Genomic DNA, 19,407 nt, shown 5'->3' with positions numbered 1-19,407 from the left:
TTTTATGGTGCACATTCATTTCAATCTTATGAATTCGTACATCTAGAATGGTATGCGAGATATATTGGATGTATTTGCTGTGCCTATCAATCGCATACAATAAAGATGGAACCGTGATATCATTTGCCAAGAAAGAGTTGAGGGTGAAAGTGAAGAAAAAAACTACTCATCAAATAAAGATGATGAATTGGATGCAATTTGACGGCAGCTACCTAAGTTGTGGTAAGGTACCCACCCTCCTTCTATGGGTCTGTAGTGTCCACTTGATCAGTGGAGAAACAAGTCCATCCCGTTCCAACGGCTTGAATTGCCTAACAAGTGTACTGTAGACTCTACCACAGAAGGCAGGTAGAAAGGTATGGGAAAGTGGTCATTACAGTGTTGCCTTTAACTTATTTAGCTCGGCTTCGGATCAAATGTTGGGGTAGGCCTAGACCTTTATTTTAGACTACCACAGACGGTCTCGATCGCCCTCTCGCTTCAGCACTCGCAACGTGTGCCATGAAAAATACGATATCTTCAAGACACCTCCAGTTCCGAATTCCATCTGTCCATATCAACAACTCGATAGAAGCTGACTCATGCTAACGATCTGCCCTTTGTGCCCATCATTGATCGACAGCCTCGAACGGCCCATTTTCTATACTTATATTGCTACTGTTGTCGCTGGTGGCGCCATAAATGTCACCAGCGAGAGGAGAGGCCTCAATATCGAGTGCTTGGCCACATGGCTCGTGCCAATCCAGGACACCCATTTCATGAAGGCCTTCAGTCCGAGGAGAACCGAGAAAAGCACGCAGAAGGGGGCATGGTTGCGCTCTAGCGCAGGAAGTTTCAATAGAGATCTACACGATGGTGAGGGAAACATGTCGATCGCGACAATCAGTCTGCAGCACGAGCTTGCAGCATGTCTTGGCCTGTTGTCATCGGGTTCATGACGGATTCGCAGATAATCCTTTCGGCCGACCCGTCTTCTCCATCTGATCCCCAGTCTCCTCCGCACGCACAAAGCCGTGCTCTTCGCAAGCATTTCCATCCAATCCCCGGCAATGGAATGAACATGACACAAACTCAACTTGGACACGACAGCCTAAGATATTGTTGTAGTTCGTTCGCAACTTGTTGTGCTCCCCCCCTTTTTCTCAACCAATTTTTATCCTTGAAAGATGTTGGAGTACAACTGTTCATACTAGACCTGTAGGATGACCAGCATCCAGGTACTGTATTCCCTGTCCGTCGGTTGCCGTCCTTCCTTCTGCATTGATATGTCCGAACAAAGTGGCCCATTTGACTGATGAAGTTAGAATTCTTCTCCACCACGTTTCACCCTGGTAGACGTCCCCAGACCGAATACCTCGCTAATTCATAGTTTACATCGACCCATGCGCCTGCCATAGAGCACACTTTGCCCTATGGCACCATATGCTCCGTCCAGTACCATGCTCGTACCATGTAATACACCGCTGCACGCGCCTGGATAACTGTCCCCAAAAGTTATTCCAGTCAAGTCGGCCGACGGTGTGATCTGTGCTTTTAGGTTTGGATTGTCAAGTCTTCTCGGCTCCGAGATGGGGCCCTGGCAACTCGCTCGTTCAGCGATATGAATGGTTGGCTTGACTTATTACCAGATCTGGCCAGCATGTCCCTAGGACATGGCCCTGGTATTCTCCGTAACTTGCTCACCATCTCTCTTATATGCATCTCTGGTTGGCTGCTCTGCACAGTCTGCATACAGTACTTGTATGTTTATGCCGAACCGCTTTCTCCTTCTATAGTATAGCATGTACAAACCGGACTGCAGTATGCTATGGTATCTCGCCCCTTGAAACTTAAGCCTTTCATAGAACTAGAGTGCCGCGATTACCTTGCTACAATTATGCTTGCTTAATGCGGTATGGTAGGAATGCTTGTTCAATAGTCGGCCTGTCCGCTTGTGCGAACTGCTATCTCTATTCGTCAAAAGCAACCTAGACACTAGACAGGGCTGAGAGGAAAACTGTGTGCATGGTTCGGGCTTTTTGAAGGGGAAAAAAGTCCGGGTTACTCTTTAATTACCTATCCTGGGATCAATCATCTTGGATATATGTTTATTCAGGTGTTGGCAACGTCAGATAAGACATTGTTATTGTTTCCCCCTTGCATATTGTATGTGGTCCATGTTTCTTGACCGTAATAGAATGATACATCTTCTGTTAGTCTTCGATAGAAGGATTCCTACACCCCTGACTTAGTATCTGATTTGTTTCTTGCAACACCATGCCATGCTGTGCCACACTCCTGCTTTGCGATTGGCCATCGCCTCACTAGTCATCACCTTCTACCGCCCATTCTAGAAACCCTTCATCTCCGGCACCGCACCAACAGGTTCATTTGTCTCAGACACTCTCGCGTTTGTGTATGGGGTAATTCGCGCGGCACTTCATTATCCATCGCCCATGCCTACTTATTCCGTCTCCCTCTCCTGGCTCGCTTAGGAAAGCCCTGATCTTCTAGCGGGAGTAAGCGATCGCTTAGACCAAGGCAATCTAACAACGGATGGAGTTCAAAGAGGGGCAAGACATCATGACATGAGCAGTAGTCATCAATTATTCTGGGTCCTTGGAAAGGACATGGAGCTTGAATTCGCGTTCATAGCCGTTCTTGCCAGGCAATCTATCTAGGTGTATACTTGATGCGTGATGACTTGACTCTTGTCAACTTGAGCAAAGCAAAAAGCAATGTGTACTACAGTAGAATATACAGAACAATCACCATCCTTGTCTTAATCAGGTAGATTGATAATATCAATGATCCTCAGGCCAAGCCCCTGGAACACCGCCGTCAGTGCCAGACCCAGACCCAGCTCCGGCACCAGCCCCAGTCTCTCTGTCTTGGTCCTGATCAGCATCAGCCTCATCTGCCCTCTCACCAGTCGGCCCGGTTTGAACGCCAAGCAACTGCATCAAAACCCCAAGGACGCCGCCGTCGCTACCATTCCGCGCAGCCGCTAGGTCCCGTTCTAGTTCTTCGTCATCTAGTTGCGCAAGGAGTGCGGCTTCATCGTCGCTGTCGACCTCCCCTTCTCCCGCCCCATTCGCAGGAGCCGCAGCAGCAGCGCGACGCGCAAAAATGTTGCGCAAACGCTCTTCGATCTCATTCACGGGTCTCTGTGCACCACCCCGTTGTCTATCTTCCCAAGGTAATCTCGTGCCGTGTCCTGAAAAGATATTCTCCTCCTCTGGTGGTGGCAGCGGGTCAAATTCGTAGTTGGGTTGCACGTCTAGGTATTCCCGTGGTGCCAATGCGATAAGTGATGTCTGACCTTCGAGGAAAGTGAGTCTAGTGACTCCTTGGTCAGGTGGAGAATCATCAGCAGGTAAAACGCTTGTATCAACCTTTTCAAGGTTCTTGGCCACCTTTTCGAGGAGAGAGGTAGCCTGTGCGTTGTTCCATAGATCCTTAGCTTGATGGATATAGAGCTTGATCCAGAACGACCGCGGGTTTGAATCGGCACTGATACCCCAGATTGATGGTGGTGTATCGAGATTCAACTCCTGGAACAGCCCGCAGTAGAGCCACGGGACTCGTCGCATGCCCTTCTCCAGCTCCTCCGTTGCTTGAGCAATATCGCCCAGTTGCAGGTGGGCCAGTACCAATGATTGTCGCAAGTAAATTGTATCACGGTTATCGCTCGTCTTCTCCAGCTCGTTCACAAAGTCGACCAACCAGCGACTCTCCCGGGCACGGATAGCCAATAGGTGAATAAAGTGGCGCATGCCATAGGGATCCTTGTGATCTAAAGAGTAGAGGAGCTTGGCCCACTCCAACGCTGTACGGTAGGTACCCTTTCTAATAAGACTCTTGAGATAGTGGTATCCTGCAAGCCATAACTGTCTGTTCTCGGGTCGACAAAAGTCGAGACGTGCCTTGCCATGCTCAATGTTCTGACGGAAGGCATTAGTGGTCACACGACCAAACGTGAAAAGAGCGCGCTCGCAAAGCTCAGCTGCAAGAGCCATGTTCTGATCTTGCTTAGCCACGCTACTGACCTGCAGGAGTGTGGAAACATGATATGGAAACTCTTTGAGTAGATGAACCATGCGCATAGGGTCTCCGATCTGCACACAAGTAAAGAAGAATGCTTGCGTGGCATCGTAGTTCTTGTCGTGAAGATAGGCGTACTCTGTCCAAGAACCGTCGTTCGCCTTCTTGATCTCCTTCATTGTAAGTCCACCAGCACTCTGCTTTGGCCAGTGCTCACGACCTTGAATGAAGACATTTCTGCGAAGCGATATTTCTGGTAGTTTGGGCTGGCCAGGAGGGCCTCGTAAGAAAGTCTCGATATCGACTTCCCGGGGTGCATTTCCTCGGAATCGACGGTTGCGTTCTTGCTCTTCCTCTGCCTCGGCAGACTGGATAATGTCACTGCCAAACAGGTTCTTCATCTCGTTTGCGACTTTGAGGTGGTATGGGTTGATCGAGAGAAGTTCGTTAATTCGACGGGTCTGAACTTCCGGATCGTCTGCAGCAGAAGGGTCCGCAGATTTTGATGTCGTCAGGTTGAGTTCCTTGATCGCTTTGTCGATTTCGTCCTCGTCGTCCTCGGGTAGGGGAGTCTTTGCCTTTGCTGCCTTCTTCTTCTTCTTTTTGTTCTTCTTGCTCTTCCCTGTCGCGACGGGCTGCTTGATCTCACTCACTTCCTCTTCTGGCTGTTGCTCTTCCTCTTCTTCGTCCTGCGCGTCGTCTTCATCATCGCCACCCAGAGCCGCAAAGAGACTAACTCGGGGCTTAGGCGCAACCGGCAACTGGTCATCTTCGCTCTCTTCCGAGTCCTTCTCGACAGTATTTGACACCTCTTCGAGCTCTCGCTGCTTCTGCAGCTTTCGAAGCTGTCGGCTCGACATGGTGGGAGATCGCCTTTTTATGGATGCAAGTGTTCGTATAGGGTGAGTGAGGGGCAGAGTAGAATGGTGTAACGCCAAATGGATTGGGTATCAATGGATAGTACAAAGAAATGATGAAAATTGAATGGTAGAGCGAACTGGGCCAGGGCTACGCCTACACTTATACCAATACCCTATCAGGCTTTCGGGAATCGATGAGTCTGAATTTGCTTAAAAACGTACTTCCACTTTTGACAATATGCGTCATGCCGCAAGAAATGATGACGGTAGTGGGGCAGCCTTTTGACTGATATGGAACTGGTTAAGGTGGGCTGTGGGAAAAAGTAGAACCGTGTCTGCTGAGTTACTCTCCACCACATTCCAGCTGCTTCTTTGTATTAGATTTTAAACACCACATATTTGTTCAACTAGGGAGGTGGATACTAGATCTGGTTATGTGAAATTGGGTTCGAACAACCCAGGATCTGTCGAGTATGAAATTCTCATTTGGCATCTTGACGAACAGATAGAGGCGATACACAAGTGGGATTCAACATACAACGAACGTATATACCAAGTTAGGAGTTAGCAAACATACATTCACGTCACCAATGACGAATATTGAGCTTGAAATTATGAATTGATAAAGCGGACGTCAACCTTTTACAGGATTGTGACCTTGCTCGTCAAGCTCTATTTCCTAATGTTTGTTGTTTTGCGTCATGAGCTGTCGTGCGCCTAATTAATTAGGTCCTTCGTCTTCATAACCGCCAGCGCCAGGCCACACCAGGCCATCCTTGGTGTTGTAGATTCTGCAATTCAAAAAGGACAAAAGCAACTCCTTTTGTAGCTTGCTATGCGAAGCACGCTTCCAATGCCACCCGCTTTCAATACAATCCTAACTCCAGGCCTCGCTCTGATGGGGGCCAATCATCCGTTCATGGTATCCGTCAAGCCCAAGAACGGCATAAGAACCCATGTTCTGCCCATGTAGGGCGTTGGAATGTAATAGTTTCAAAAATCGAAAACCTGATATATGATACAAACAAGTGAAAGACCTGCAACGCAAAGGTCTCAGCTTGATTCATGGTGATCGTCCGTGTAAAGATATTGTAGTCTGGTCTCGCAATGACAAAGGACACAGTTGATATGTGCCTAGGTCCGTATTATGTTTGCCGACAGCGCCGGTAATGTTCAATCATTGTTGAGGGGGTGCGTTGGGATACTGGGGGCGGGCTCCACCTCGTCCACCGCGACCATAGCCACGACCACCGCGGCCTCGACCTCTACCGCGGCCACGGTAGTTGCGGTAACCACCATCGACACTGCCTTGCCCAAATGTCTCCATATTCTTGCGTTGCTCCTCGCCTCTCCATTCGCGACCGCCGGGCTTCTGACCTCCATTTTCGGTTCGCTCCCTGGATTCGCTAGAGATGTTATCAAAGAACGACCTCGTCTTGTTGTAGGCAACGGGGACTTCTTCACCCGTGGTCGCGACCTCGGGGTGCTCAGCAACAGCAAGATTCTCAGGAGCCTCCAGGGGAGATCCAGCAATAGCCTCCTTGACGGCATCTTGTTTGTTAAACTTGGCGTTAGACTGAGCAAAGTCGAAGTCAGAGTCAGGCACAACAACCTTGGCGGTGTTCATGGGGCGTCCTCCACGACCTCGACCTCGACCAGCGGGTCCGCCTCGGACAGCGTTGACACGCATTTCGTTAACCTTGTTGGTCAGGTTATCCATAGCATTGCCACCGCCGTTACCCAATTGAGCCATAGCAACTGCGACAGCAGCTCGGGCGGCACTGGTCGCATCCTGAACGTTGGTGGGCGCAACAGCCGCAGGGGCTTTGCTAGAAGAGTCCCCCCCTACACCTGGCAGAGAGAATGGCTTGGCAGTAGATCCGGTTAAAGGAATAACGGGATTAACGCGATGGTTTCTAGGTCCAGTGGGGGCAGCCTTTGTGGCTTCTTCAGCCTTGGCTTGCCCATTGGCCGCTAGAATAGCAGCAGTCTGCTGAACTTCCTCAGCTGAAGGCTTCGAGTCGACAGGAGGTGTCGGGGCATGCGAAGGTTGTCGCACACCTTGGGCCAGTGACTTGGGCTCTGTAGGTGGCGCCATCTGTCCGCTGGGAGTAGCAGCCTTGGCTCGATCAGCACCAGGCCCAATAGGAGCTGGCTTCGCGTCTTGAGCGGGACCGGAGCTGGGAGTCGCTCTTTGGTTGGCAGGAACCTCGATGGGTGCGTTAGGACCGGGACCACCAGGGCCTGGAGGAAAAGGGTAGTTGCCCCAAGGTCCAGGACCGCCGGGAGGGTTGGGGCCTCCAGGACCGCCTGGGAAACCTTGGCCAGGAGGAAACCAGCCAGGTGGAGGAGGGTAAGGCATGTTTCCAAAGTTAGGGCCGGGTCCAGGGCCGGGTCCAGGGCCAGGAGGAGCACCGCCGCGACCCCAGTTACCTGGTGGTGGGCCTCCATAGAAGTTGTTGGGTGGGTAAGGACCTTGACCAAATGCGCCAGGTCCTGGCGGAGCATTGGGGTTAGGTCCTTGAACACCAGGACGAGCTCGAGCAGCCTTGCAAACATTGTTAGCTTATGTCTTCAACCACGACAGCAACAAAGCAAGAGTATGGTTTCCCAATCAGAAGGAAGGCAACGGAAATCTCGACATTATTTTTTGCGCTTTCCGAGAATAAATGTTTTTACATCCGAAATATTTCATCATATGGGAAGGAGAGTTGAAGAAAGGTGTTGAAGGGAATAGACTTACGCCAACGATGGCCGGATCATCTGGCACGGCGGGAGGCTTGTTCTCCTTGATGTTGGGATGATCCTCAATCCGCAAGTCCTTTACGTCGCTGCCGCGGAACACGATGTACTCGTAGACTTGGTCGGAGGGGGCAATCTCTTCTTCAGGTCGGCCCTTGCGACCCTCGGTACCGAATGACCTCACATTTTCAAGTGATACTGTCGACTCGTCCGAGTTGATCTCATGTAGGGTACCAACGTAACTGCATTGGGTCAGCGACATCAATCGACGCGTTGAAGCTTAGCAACATACCGAATATCGCTTTTGGAGATGAGGGAAATGCGAGACCTGTGGCTGCGTAAGCGGGCGTAGACAGGCTTCAATGACCACGTCCAGCATACCCGAGAAATTCAGACATCGCCGATGTGAAAAGCCACGTTCAGCACGCGGGGAGCTTGTGGGAGAAAAACGCTTGAAATACAAATACAGTAGCAACAAGATGCGACGTATGCGAGAAAAGAAATGGAAGAGAAGGAAGAGCGTGGTCGTGACTGTGGGAGGGAAGTGAGGTAAGGTGAAGGAGGGGGAAGGTGGTTGGTTGTGTGGAGGAAGGTAGAGTTTTGTGAGAGATGAGGAATGAAAAGAGGCTGGAGGTTTCTAGAGAAGCCCTGCTAGTAGTTTGCGGCTGAACCTCGGGTGCTTCTCGGCGATAATGGGGTTACATAGCTTCACAATAGCTTCAATCATGGAGCTGCAGGTGCCTTTATTCTGTATTGTTTGAAAACGGATTCGGAGAAAACTAGCTGCAAAAGAGAAGAAAAATATATAGCTTTCCTACGTAGGTAGGTATGTATAATCACTCGATTCATGTTCACTGCACTAATGCATCACATGGCTTCCTCATAGCACAATGACATTCCTTTGTCTTATTCACATAAACCAGCAATGACAGGCATCGTTTCACAAACATTTGAACATTTCTTGTAGTCTCAAAATTTGTATAGGTACTGTGAGACAAAGCCGGTCTACATCTACAAATCATTAAACTTGCTAAACTCCTTCATAAAACGAAAGTACGCGTAAGGCCCATTAGTCAACCCGTACCGAGGTTTGTATGTAAGCCAAGCTGAAAAGTGACTGCCTAAAACTCCGATAATCAAATTGATCCCTCATCGAAACTTGCTGAAGATGACTGCGAAAATAAGAATAACCAAAACAGTGATGATGGAAATAGTGATTATCCGATTTGTAGCCATCCTACAATCTCAATGTCAGTTGTCCGTAATTGCCATGACGATTGTGTGGGTCACTTTACCTACGTGCCATGCCCCTGAGTGTCTTGACACTCCTGTCCACATAGCCCTCACTCTCAAGCATTGTGATATGGGTACGCTCGATGACCTCTCGCTGTCTACCAAGATTTGCCAGTGTATCTGCACCAATGGCCTCGGTCTCGCTGGCAAGGGCTTGACTGTTTTTCAATCGCTGTGTGCTTCGATCAAGGCGGTCCGTGCCGGAAAGCAACTGTTGTCGCTGCTCCATGTTGATATCTGATGAGCCAGCGGGGTCGTCTGTGTAGCGCGATCCGAAAAGCGCTGAACGGTCGGAGGAAAGAGTGGTCAACTTGCGACGAGCGGCGTCTGTGTCTGATTCGTAGTTTCGGAAGCGCTGGTTGACCTTGGTGCGAGAGCTGGTTGGGATGTTCTGCTTCTCCAGGCGCATTGCGCTGAGCTTTACAGATAGATGTCAGTACTCTGTGATGGTTGTATTCGCCTCCATATAGACATACCTGCTCATCGAGCTCCTCAAGTGCCCGCTCGGCTTGGCTGATGGCAGCCTTTCGGGGCTCGCCAGCTAGTTCAGGGATTTGGTCGAGTTTCTGATTCAAGTCGGCTTGGATGAGTTTGTATTCGGCTTCGTAAGAGCTGAAAAGCTCAGAGCCAGCGTCGGTATCGAGAGGGTTCGACATGGTGAAAGGAGGCTGGAGGCGAAAGGGTCGAGGTTGCCGGGTTGCCAATGCTGTATGAATGGTAATAAAGGTCGCACACCGAACCAAAAGGATTTAATCAAGGCTACGATTGATGGCGATGGCGAATGCGTAATACTCGGGTGTTACTGAATCTGGACTACTGAAATGGTTGATGGTTTGACGTTGACGTTCTCGTCAGCCTTCCAAGTTTGGTGGGCCCGAATACTGAGTACCTGGTAGTTTGCGTATGAAGGTAAATGACCAATCAACTTGAGGGTGGGTGTCTCACGTGATGAGATGGTCCGTGCCTACAGAGTCTGCGGGCAGTATATCATGAAATGTCTGTGATGAACTTTTGGACTTTTTTTTTTCTTTTCTCTTCAAAGTTGATTTCCCCCAGTTAGTGAAGAAAAGCGGCTCAGCGTCACGACTTCGGTCAATGGCGTCGGGTTGAAACAAGCTGGGCAGACGAAGGCGAGTTTTTCTCGCACGGCGCTTTTAAGAATTGGTGACTCGAATTACCGTTAACCAGTCCCGTTGAGTGTTCGACATGCCTACCAGACCAAAATCTTTGGTTTTGAAGTCAAAGCTTTCTGCTACCAGAATAAATAATGGCGGCCTTGCTCGTGTATATGCTGCATGTGAAAGTAATATGTTCTCGATCATCTCTACAACTGCCAATAGTAGTCATATCGGTGCAGAGGTTTTTTCTTCGCACGGATCAACTTGAGGTCCTCAGTGTATGAGGAGAATCGGAGATGCAAGCATTGCTGAAACGACATCTCAGCCGAGCCACGTCAAATCGATATTGACCAGGCTGTCAGTCAGGTCGGGTCAGATCAAGATGCAGTGCAACCGCATAAGCCACGCGGTTCATGCCTTTGAATGGCTCATGTGTATGCCATGCAAGCAGAGGCAAAGCTCGGAGTCGGCCTTGGCTAGGCGCCAGGTCAGCTAGCTCTAGCTCTCTCTAGCTCCAGCTTAAAGCTCAGCAGCTCCAAGTTTTGAGTCAGTCGGTTCAGGTCATATTCAGGTAAAGTTCAGGCAGTCTACAGTGGGTCGTCAGCTCAAATCGTTGGGACATTACGGGTGTCATCCCGTGTTAGGCCCCCCAGCAAAAAAGAGGCTCATTTCTTTGTCCGTCCGCAGGCGAAACTACCTCCCGTAAACGTAGATCTTTCTCTACTGTCTCTCCTCTTCTTTCCTCTCTTTTCTATTTCGAGGCCAGAACCGAAAAGACAACACAACTTACCTTATCTCTCACTAACGGTAGCAGCGGTAACTCTCCTTATCTATCCCACGTCTCGGATACAATACGTATCCGCTATTCTATTCGCTTAACAACACATCCATACGTAACATACGAAACCATGCGGGAGGAGCCACAGCACATGTAAGTCCCCGTCATGGTGACCTGTGCTGGAGTCTTGAGTTGTCCAACCCCCTCAAAAAGTCTTTCCCTCAGCCAGCCCTCGTCATCAAATCAGGGTCGAAACCGTCTTGTGGCGTGGCTGCCATACCGATACCGCCATTTTTCATTCATCCTGTCTACCCAATCATGCATTGATCATCGTTAATGAATGGAGTTCTTGGGTCTTCCACTTTCACATGCTTTTTTGAACTACTTCCATCCATCATCATTCAAGATAGAAATGCTCTGCACCCTGTTGAATTGAACTGAACCGAGTCTTCGCTTCTTTTCAGACCGACTTAACATATTTCTTGACATGACAGAACCTCAAACAATGAATGCCTCAACTGATCCGTATCGTTTCCTCAGGAAAAAGGTTGCTGTCGTCGGCAGCGGCTCTGCTGGAATTGGCGCCCTGTGGGCCTTGAACAAAACATATCACGATGTCTACGTCTACGAAGCTTCCGATAGGCTTGGCGGCCATACAAACACGGTCGATTTCACAAAAGGGAAATTCTCGACAAAAGTTGACACTGGCTTTCATGTTTTAAACGCCCAAACATCTCGTGAGTCTTCTTTACTCGCCCAACACAAACGCCTTTGCGTCATAGAAACTCACACTTCCATCTTCAGCCAACTTTATCCAATTCTTGGAAAAGATCAATGTCAAAACATCGCCTACAGATTTATCATTCAGTGTATCCCGGGATTGTGGCGCCCTCGAATGGGCTGGCTCCAGCCTGACCTCATTATTCTGTCAAAGAAGAAATCTCCTATCACCGCGCATGTGGAGGATGCTTTTTGACATTATTCGCTTCAACCAATTTTCCGTCGATCTATTAAGCAGAGATGAAGATGACATCTCCAACATTGAAGTCAAGAGCAAGCCGACAAACACTATTGGTTACGACTTGACTATCGGACAGTACCTGGATCAAGAGGGTTATTCACAAGCCTTTAGAGACGACTATCTTCTTCCATTGGCGGCGTCAATATGGAGCACGAGCCCAGATAAGTGCGCCATGGAGTTCCCTGCTCTGACCTTTGTCCGATTCCTGTAAGTCGTTGCCAATTGACGACAATATAAACCCTTACTAACACACCCTTAGTTGGAACCATGGTCTACTATCGACATTTGCATCGCGTTCCCAATGGCTGACAATAGAGGGCGGTTCCAAAGCGTACCTCGATGCTGTGATGCGGGGTTTCCCTCCAAATCACTTGTTCCTCAAGACGCCTGTGAGGCGTGTTGCTACTGAAAGCAACGGTCAGGTTCGACTCCATCTGGAGAATGGCACATCAGCTCTCTACGATCACGTCATCCTTGCCACCCACGGCGACGAAGCCTTTGATATCATCAAGTCTTCTGCCACCGAGCAAGAACGCGCCATCATGTCTTGCTTCAAAACATCCCAAAACGAAGTAGTTCTCCACTCCGATCTGGATATGATGCCTCGACGTAGAAAGGCCTGGGCTAGCTGGAATTATCTCACCCTATCGTCGCCATCATCACGAAAGGCAAATATCAACCAAGTCTCGCTTACATACAACATGAACCATCTCCAGCACATTCCCCGAAACACCTTTGGAGATGTTTTGGTTACCATGAACCCGCTCCGAAAGCCAAAGCCAGCCAAAACCCAGGGACGCTTTTACTACTCCCAACCAATATACACGACATCTTCGGTCCAGGCACAGAAACTTCTCAAGCACATCCAGAACAGCCGAGGTATTAGTTATGCCGGTGCCTGGACAAAGTACGGTTTCCACGAGGACGGTTTCAGCAGCGGACTTGAGGTTGCCCAGGACCATTTGGGTGCGAAGCTACCATTCCAGTACACCGACTCTACTTACAGCCGTGGTAAAAGACCTCTTGTTGGACTCTTTGATCTCATGCTGCGCTTGGCCATATTAATCATTCAAGTCTTTGTGATTCAGATCCTCGAACGTTTAACGGGTAGCGGTGTTCCCAAGCGTCAACGAGTCGTGAATGGTAAGAGTGCAAGGTTCGTCAACGGCAAGCATCGATAAAAGTTAAATTGGTTTCTCTGTTTCATATTATTTTTCTCATGGCCAGGAAGGAGTTTTGTCTATTTTATTTCTGTCGAGTTTTGCAAAAATGTTCGTTATTCATATATAGCATGAAGCGTTGAGATTGTTGAAGCAGATTTACACTGCATGGTTTCATGAATACATTTCTTTCGGTTTATGATCGGAAACTTGGTATGATAGTCCCTCGCAGTGGTGATCAGATTGTTATGAAGAATCTTCTTGGGTGAAGCAGTAAGTCATGAATGTTACATTAACATTGTGCTGCTGGATGTATAAGAGACGAAATTATGGTCAGCTTACGTATGTTATTTACACTACTCCTAGGCTATGTATATATATATATCTTTGCCCCCCCAAAATTCAGGCCCATTTTCCTGTTTTCCAACTCATTAATCATTATATGTTTGACAGTATCGCAACCCCGACGCCCAGAAGTAGCTGTACGGCCAGACTTAGCCCCAAAATAAGATGAACATACGCCCACTTAGATATCTCTAGCACAACTCCGTTCTGAGGCTGAAGTCCCGGTATGACAAGAGTGCTGGCGGCTTGGCCAACGACAGCTACAACACCCGCCGCAAAAGCTGCCACCAGTGCCCCCATGTTGTCTGTATCACCATTCGCAGGTGCTCCATATGTTGACTCGGCAGGGTAACTTTGGAATTGCCGGTCACTGTTGGTGGGACCCAGTGAAGAAGCTCCATATCCTTGGAGGGCTATTGCTGACGATGCCAACGAGGTGATGTTAACACCAAGAACGTGTTCTTTACGATAGGCGTTGATGACGGGCCCAAAACTGATGTTGCAACGGTAGAACCATGGACTTGACTCGGAGGCTTCGAAAGCTGTGATTTCGCTCCACGTTGAGCCCTGGTCTCTTGCGGCGTCGAACATGAATGTTGTTTGGTTGACGCCATTCATAGCGGTGATGTTGACCTCTGTTCGGCCATTGTCTCCTATAGTGATGCCCGTCTCGTTTCCGCCACCTCCTTTTGTGACTTTCCAACTGCGACAGTTTCCTGTGGCTTCGACGGTGCGGTTTGTGCTCACTATTATATCATATTTCTTTGGTCTTGACGTCCACTCTTGAAAGACGAATTTGCAGGATTTTGTACCGCAGTATATCAAGGGGTCGTTGTTGTCCCACAATGTGCCAGGTACCGGCACAGCGTCCATGTCTCCCCATACCCAACCAAGTGCAATAGTTCCATAACTGAATTGCGATCAATACATGTGGATAGTTGGGGGTAGGTAATAGGCAAGGTATTTAACGTACCTATTTGCAGTGTATCGCATCGCGCCCACTGCTTGGGACTTGGACGATAGAACCCTAGTCGTTTCCAAGTCGGAAAAGTCTGCTACGGTGACGCTGCCAGGTTTGAGAATCGCAGCCGAGTCAGCTGTGTTCGTGGAGTAAACCAGACCCAACATGGCCAAAGCAATTTGGGATACAAGGTTGAGTAGAATGAAAACGATGGCGTAACAGCGTATAGAGCGTGAGCCAGATTCCCAGGTAAGTTGGATGATCTTGGTCAAATCTTTGGCTTTCAAAATCAGTTCAGTCTGTCACGTCTTGTTAGCAACTTGTTAACTGCCAATGGCTTCTCAAAACTGCTCACTTCTCGTTTTGGCCAGTCTCGAAGCTCGAGAATCCACCACCTAATCTCTTTGGCCATGGCCTCGAGAGATATAGTTATACTCATACCGAGGCCAAGAGAAAGACCAATGATAAGGGCATTGAACTCTCTTTTTGTTTCTGTCGTCATGACATCTTGCTGGGAGAAGTGCCAGAGCACCACGTAGATGGCTACGACGAAGAGGACTGAGCAGAACCATCTTAATAGATTTGCAAGGAGCCCCTTTCGTAGGTGTTTGGGCCGCTTGCGAAGTGTTTCTGCTCCCATTGATTTGCTTTTCTGGTGATGGACTGAATTTGTTGATGCTGATACTCGTAGGTCGTGTTCTGGTGACGATGTTGGTCTGAATAGAGGATTCGATTCCTCCCTTGACTGGTATACATGGTGTTGCTCTGAACTAGGTTGCTCCTTCGGTGTCTGGAATCTTTCCAACTCGAGCCCACCTGGGTTCTCGTGTTCACTTCCTTCTTGATATATGGGCCGTTCCATAGTCAAAGTACAGGCGTAGAGGGTTTATAAAGAAGAGCTTCGTGACAATCAAAACACATGTTTGCCTGTATTTAAGCTTTCCACTGTCTTACCGTCTGCCTTTTTCGTGGCGGCGGGTCTTGGCTGAATCCGTTGTCCATGTAAAGTTAAAATAAGGGTTTTACCGTTGGGGAGTCACTGCCGAGGATCGTCTGCTAAGCTTTATTAGAGACCGACGCTAGGTAGGGAGGGGATGGCAGAAAGATTGGGATACAGAAAATAAACAGCCTAAGAGCAGGTCTGAGCTGGTATAAGATGACTTAACAACTTACCCGGGTGGGAGGTTTTGAGACATCGTTACCTGTCTGTGTCTTGACCAAGCATTAAGCTTTGTGGTAACTTCGAGGCCAGAATATACACTACCACCTTGTAATCTTGCTTCACCTGTGGCTTGCGAAAACCTAGTCGTATACAATATGCATCGTGGTCTATCAATTGACCCTGGAAACTGTGATCTAGACCTGCAATGTACAGCATTGTAGCCGGGTATACAAAGTTCAGTAGCGCCAATCGATCCTAGTGCTGAGGAATACGAACAAGCAAATAGCTAAAGGCATCAGAGACCCACAGATGTTGCGAAAACATCCCAGCTACTATGACATTATACTATACTGGTCCTGCATTAGAACCAAGAGGCATCCAATGGCCTCTGCAGCCGTTTTATATCTGCATGTGATCAACGCTGGTAACTATCGAAGCAGAGAGAGAGAGAGAGAATCTAGATCAAATGTGGTATTCGCAAGGACAATGTATTGTGAGACAATATTATTGTAAGGGAATTAATGGCGTTCCAATAACCGTTTACCGGTGAGCTTCTAACATATGTTTTGGTATTGACCTGATAACATGCAAGATAAACGTAAAATAGGCAATTCCATATACAATGAAAAATAAAAAATAAAAAATAAACGTCATATCTCTTTCTTGATTGAGCAAGTCACCAGAAATAAGAAAACCAATTTTTATACGCTTCCTTTAAAAACTTCATGATCAATTAACTTTCCCCATAGGGTAGTTCGTTTGGACCCCATCGGCGTACTAGAAGCCGATCGCCGACGTCACCCAGAAATCGCCAAATATCATCTGACACAAAGCTTCACTTCCACCGTAAGACAAAACAACCTTGTCCCGCGCCCAATTGACCATGAACTTTGCGCCTCGATTTGCGCGAAGCTCAGCCCGAGCGGCTTCATCGCCATGGTCATGCTTCTTCTGCCAAAACGCCCGACCGAAGCCTCAGCGAACAGGTCGTAACTTTGTCCGCAATGCCTCCAACCAGCCCCCGAGACCGAGACAGTCTTATACCCCCACGATGGATGAGATTCGTGCGCATTATAGCAAGAAGAACAGAACTGTAGCGTAAGGACGATTAAGGGATTGGCTTGTGGCATTGGCTTATAATCATTAGGTACTACACCTTGAGTACGATCCTCGGATTTGTTGCGCTTACCTATGGCTCAGTGCCGCTTTACAAGATGGTAACTCCCCTTCCCGGATGTCTATTTTCTTCATCTGATAGCTGTATAGATCTGCCAAACCACTGGCTGGGGAGGTCAACCTATACGTGCTCATGGTCCTGACTCCGAGGTTGGTGATCTCGCAAGCCGACTCGTTCCCGTCAAAGACGCCAAGCGAATCAAGGTCACCTTCAGCGCCTCTGTCTCCGACGTTCTTCCTTGGAAGTTTGTTCCTCAGCAGCGCGAAGTACATGTCCTTCCCGGCGAGACTGCGCTAGCTTTCTACAAGGCGACCAACAAGAGTGATCAGGACATTATTGGAGTGGCCACATACAGTGTGACACCCGCCCAGTGTGCGCCGTACTTCAGCAAGATCCAGTGCTTTTGCTTCGAAGAGCAGCGTCTCAACGCAGGCGAGACTGTGGATATGCCTGTCTTCTTCTATCTGGACCCTGATCTGCTCAACGATATGAACATGAAGGGTATTGAGACAGTGACACTAAGTTATACATTCTTCAGTGCGTTTGGTCTGTGACAATGCAAATGACAATGCTAACAGCGTTAACAGAAGCAAGATACGATAACAACGGACGATTCCAGAGGCCTATGTCGAAATAAATGGAACATACATATATCTGATCAAATGTACATTATCCCCCTCTACCAGTAAAATACGTCCGTTGCGCTCAAGGGCAGATATTAGACTTATGCAATGTAACGATTAACAATTGAACCTTACATGACATTTAAAGAATACATCACTTAAACCCAAACAATTATGTGCGCCTCTTGTATCTCTGAATGTAATAAACCAACAAGTATCAAGCCTCAAGACCTGACTTCTCAAACACGATGCAAATACTTCTCACCATTCACCATCTCAATAACATTTTTTTGCGCCAATAATGAACGACAAGTTGATGTCCCAAAAGCGTAAAAGCGGCCCGCTTCAAAGGCCGACTAAAGCCTGCAAGGGTCGCAGAAAAATCCAACCCCTGCCTAGGTCAGCGTCACGTGCGGCCCACGAATCCGCTTTTACCTAAAATCTACACATTTTCTTTCTCTTCGAAAATTTCTCTGTTGTCAATCCGTTCTTCATTGCCCGACTAACTTTCCAGCGCCGTCCTCGCCAAACCACCGCCAAAATGGTCAAGATCAACCCTTGTATGTGTCTCGATTCATAATTGCAGTCTCTGTATCATGTTTACTGACTTTTTGCAATAGCCCTCGCTTCTTCTCGCCGCAAGAGCCGTGCCGCTCACTTCAAGGCTCCCTCTGACCAGCGCCGTGTTATCATGAGCGCTCCCCTCTCCAAGGAGCTCCGCGAGCAGTACAACGTTAGTTTTGCACCGCCGGAGAAAATCTTTCCCACAGTTCCTAACATTATCCAGGTCCGCTCTATTCCCATCCGAAAGGACGACGAGGTCACCATTGTCCGTGGTTCCAACAAGGGCCGCGAGGGCAAGATCACCTCCGTGTACCGTCTCAAGTACGTCGTCCACGTTGAGCGTGTCACCCGTGACAAGGCCAACGGCCAGTCCGTTCCCCTGGGCATCCACCCCTCCAACTGTGTCATCACCAAGCTCAAGCTTGACAAGGACCGCGAGGACATCCTTGCCCGCTCCAAGACTGGCCGTGAGCTCGCTGCCAACAACAAGGTCACCGCTTAAGCGATGAGTTTGTCGAGCAACAACAAAAATCAAAATTCGGAACTTTCAAGACGGCATGATCAAACCTTCCCTCTCAGGCGAGGACGAATCTTTTCTTTTTTCACCACTCACGATTACGGCACCAATGTGAGCAACATCAAGGGCAAAAGTTGATGAGGAAATGGGCATAATACTCCGGCGTTTTACGATACCTGCGTGCTTTCCTTCGGTCGGCGCGGTACCCGGTCTACAGCAGGGTAGATGAATTGAGAATTTTTAGGGTTCTCAATGGCCATTTCACTCACTGGTGAAATGCTCCATGGGAGGTTTATCCCGAAGTCTTGACCTGCTCTCTCCCCACATGCACATCCGCGAGTCCCCTCGTGATGTTCTGTTGGACAGATGCTTCGTCCCATCTGTCCTCTCGTAGGATGCTAACTCCATCATTATTAGACGCATTCACGTACGCAATGCTTGTCTGTCGTAGACTGCAATTCTGCACTCCGGTGCCCTGACTACGGTAAGTCGTAGACTTCCAAACCCACCGCTAGGATATCTCCGCGTCAACCACTAAGATCCATGGTTTTCGAGGTATACGTCTAGCGAAGAGTAAAACCTTCAGGACCCAACACTATCATGGGGTCCTGTTCTCCCTAGAAGATTTTCACCGAGTTGCCAATGAGGCTGGAAATTTGAAGGTGAGGTACATGCTTTAGACAGTGCAACTCTTTCTTTATATTAGCCGAGTTGGTTACTTAGTCTTACTTAATCTCATTTTGTCTGGTACCAAGTCGCTACATTGCCTACAAATACCGGGTGCACCGAGTACTGTCAGAGTTCAACCACATCAAATCAGAGACCGATGATTCACAAGCAGTGTCTGTTGTGACTGTGTGTTTTAGTCGTACAAAGTTCTTTAGACATAATATGAGCTTCGTACAATGGAGCCATGCGTTTGACAATAATGACCCATCTCTCTGATGCTCACATCTTGTGGTAATCCTCCTGAAGTCTGTCCATGGCCCTTAGAATCCTAACATGTTATTTATTCTAACACTGATGTTGCCTGAACGCCTGTCTGCATAGGCGCTGTAGATAA

The 19,407-nt window shown here is 48.5% G+C and overlaps 7 protein-coding genes across 7 annotated transcripts; 3 read left to right on the top strand and 4 right to left on the bottom strand.

Moving 5' to 3' along the window:
- Positions 1-2,783: 2,783 nt before the first annotated feature.
- EDB82DRAFT_548601 (transcriptional repressor TCF25-domain-containing protein) lies at positions 2,784-4,883 on the bottom strand (the record flags this gene model as incomplete). Its single annotated transcript, XM_025725240.2, has 1 exon — positions 2,784-4,883. One exon carries the CDS (start codon positions 4,881-4,883, stop codon positions 2,784-2,786), a length of 2,100 nt encoding a protein of 699 aa, XP_025593858.2.
- A 1,177-nt stretch (positions 4,884-6,060) lies between these two features.
- Positions 6,061-8,023, bottom strand: EDB82DRAFT_530531 (Scd6-like Sm domain-containing protein; the record flags this gene model as incomplete). Its single annotated transcript, XM_025725239.2, has 4 exons — positions 6,061-7,431; positions 7,627-7,867; positions 7,918-7,953; positions 8,007-8,023. 4 exons carry the CDS (start codon positions 8,021-8,023, stop codon positions 6,061-6,063), a joined length of 1,665 nt encoding a protein of 554 aa, XP_025593857.2.
- Positions 8,024-8,781: 758 nt separating this feature from the next.
- EDB82DRAFT_348343 (t-SNARE) lies at positions 8,782-9,945 on the bottom strand. The gene is made up of 2 exons (XM_065607525.1): positions 9,395-9,945; positions 8,782-9,336 (listed from the first exon to the last, which is right to left on the bottom strand). Exons 1-2 carry the CDS (start codon positions 9,572-9,574, stop codon positions 8,917-8,919), a joined length of 600 nt encoding a protein of 199 aa, XP_065463532.1. The 5' UTR covers positions 9,575-9,945; the 3' UTR covers positions 8,782-8,916.
- Positions 9,946-11,319: 1,374 nt separating this feature from the next.
- On the top strand, positions 11,320-13,016 carry EDB82DRAFT_436161 (uncharacterized protein; the record flags this gene model as incomplete). Its single annotated transcript, XM_025725237.2, has 3 exons — positions 11,320-11,551; positions 11,619-12,042; positions 12,095-13,016. The coding sequence occupies 3 exons, from the start codon at positions 11,320-11,322 to the stop codon at positions 13,014-13,016; spliced, it is 1,578 nt and encodes a 525-aa protein (XP_025593855.2).
- A 208-nt stretch (positions 13,017-13,224) lies between these two features.
- EDB82DRAFT_348357 (uncharacterized protein) lies at positions 13,225-15,272 on the bottom strand. Its single transcript, XM_025725236.2, has 3 exons — positions 14,657-15,272; positions 14,314-14,600; positions 13,225-14,250 (listed from the first exon to the last, which is right to left on the bottom strand). Exons 1-3 carry the CDS (start codon positions 15,161-15,163, stop codon positions 13,434-13,436), a joined length of 1,611 nt encoding a protein of 536 aa, XP_025593854.2. The 5' UTR covers positions 15,164-15,272; the 3' UTR covers positions 13,225-13,433.
- An 874-nt stretch (positions 15,273-16,146) lies between these two features.
- Positions 16,147-17,582, top strand: EDB82DRAFT_517289 (cytochrome c oxidase assembly protein CtaG/Cox11-domain-containing protein). The gene is made up of 4 exons (XM_025725235.2): positions 16,147-16,561; positions 16,611-16,680; positions 16,730-17,177; positions 17,228-17,582. The coding sequence occupies exons 1-4, from the start codon at positions 16,347-16,349 to the stop codon at positions 17,275-17,277; spliced, it is 783 nt and encodes a 260-aa protein (XP_025593853.2). The 5' UTR covers positions 16,147-16,346; the 3' UTR covers positions 17,278-17,582.
- A 130-nt stretch (positions 17,583-17,712) lies between these two features.
- On the top strand, positions 17,713-18,420 carry EDB82DRAFT_348218 (60S ribosomal protein uL24). The gene is made up of 3 exons (XM_025725233.2): positions 17,713-17,823; positions 17,884-17,996; positions 18,051-18,420. The coding sequence occupies exons 1-3, from the start codon at positions 17,805-17,807 to the stop codon at positions 18,327-18,329; spliced, it is 411 nt and encodes a 136-aa protein (XP_025593852.1). The 5' UTR covers positions 17,713-17,804; the 3' UTR covers positions 18,330-18,420.
- The last annotated feature ends 987 nt before the right edge of the window (positions 18,421-19,407 follow it).

The sequence above is a fragment of the Fusarium venenatum genome, assembly GCF_020744135.1.
Source record: "Fusarium venenatum strain MPI-CAGE-CH-0201 chromosome Unknown EDB82scaffold_4, whole genome shotgun sequence".
Lineage (NCBI taxonomy): Eukaryota > Fungi > Ascomycota > Sordariomycetes > Hypocreales > Nectriaceae > Fusarium > Fusarium venenatum.
The sequence above is the reverse complement of the archived record's forward strand: the minus strand, read 5'-3'. Positions and strand labels throughout refer to the sequence as shown.

Excerpts from the sequence above, each read along its gene's own strand:
- EDB82DRAFT_348343 (XM_065607525.1), bottom strand. The coding sequence starts at position 9,574 with ATGTCGAACCCTCTCGATACCGACGCTGGCTCTGAGCTTTTCAGCTCT. Across the intron at positions 9,337-9,394 it reads TTGAGGAGCTCGATGAGCAG|CTCAGCGCAATGCGCCTGGA; the intron begins GTATGTCTATAT and ends CTATCTGTAAAG.
- EDB82DRAFT_348357 (XM_025725236.2), bottom strand. The coding sequence starts at position 15,163 with ATGGAACGGCCCATATATCAAGAAGGAAGTGAACACGAGAACCCAGGT. Across the intron at positions 14,601-14,656 it reads GAGACTGGCCAAAACGAGAA|ACTGAACTGATTTTGAAAGC; the intron begins GTGAGCAGTTTT and ends AAGACGTGACAG. Across the intron at positions 14,251-14,313 it reads ATGCGATACACTGCAAATAG|TTATGGAACTATTGCACTTG; the intron begins GTACGTTAAATA and ends ATCGCAATTCAG.
- EDB82DRAFT_517289 (XM_025725235.2), top strand. The coding sequence starts at position 16,347 with ATGAACTTTGCGCCTCGATTTGCGCGAAGCTCAGCCCGAGCGGCTTCA. Across the intron at positions 16,681-16,729 it reads CAGTGCCGCTTTACAAGATG|ATCTGCCAAACCACTGGCTG; the intron begins GTAACTCCCCTT and ends ATAGCTGTATAG. Across the intron at positions 17,178-17,227 it reads ACTAAGTTATACATTCTTCA|AAGCAAGATACGATAACAAC; the intron begins GTGCGTTTGGTC and ends CAGCGTTAACAG.
- EDB82DRAFT_348218 (XM_025725233.2), top strand. Across the intron at positions 17,997-18,050 it reads AGCTCCGCGAGCAGTACAAC|GTCCGCTCTATTCCCATCCG; the intron begins GTTAGTTTTGCA and ends AACATTATCCAG.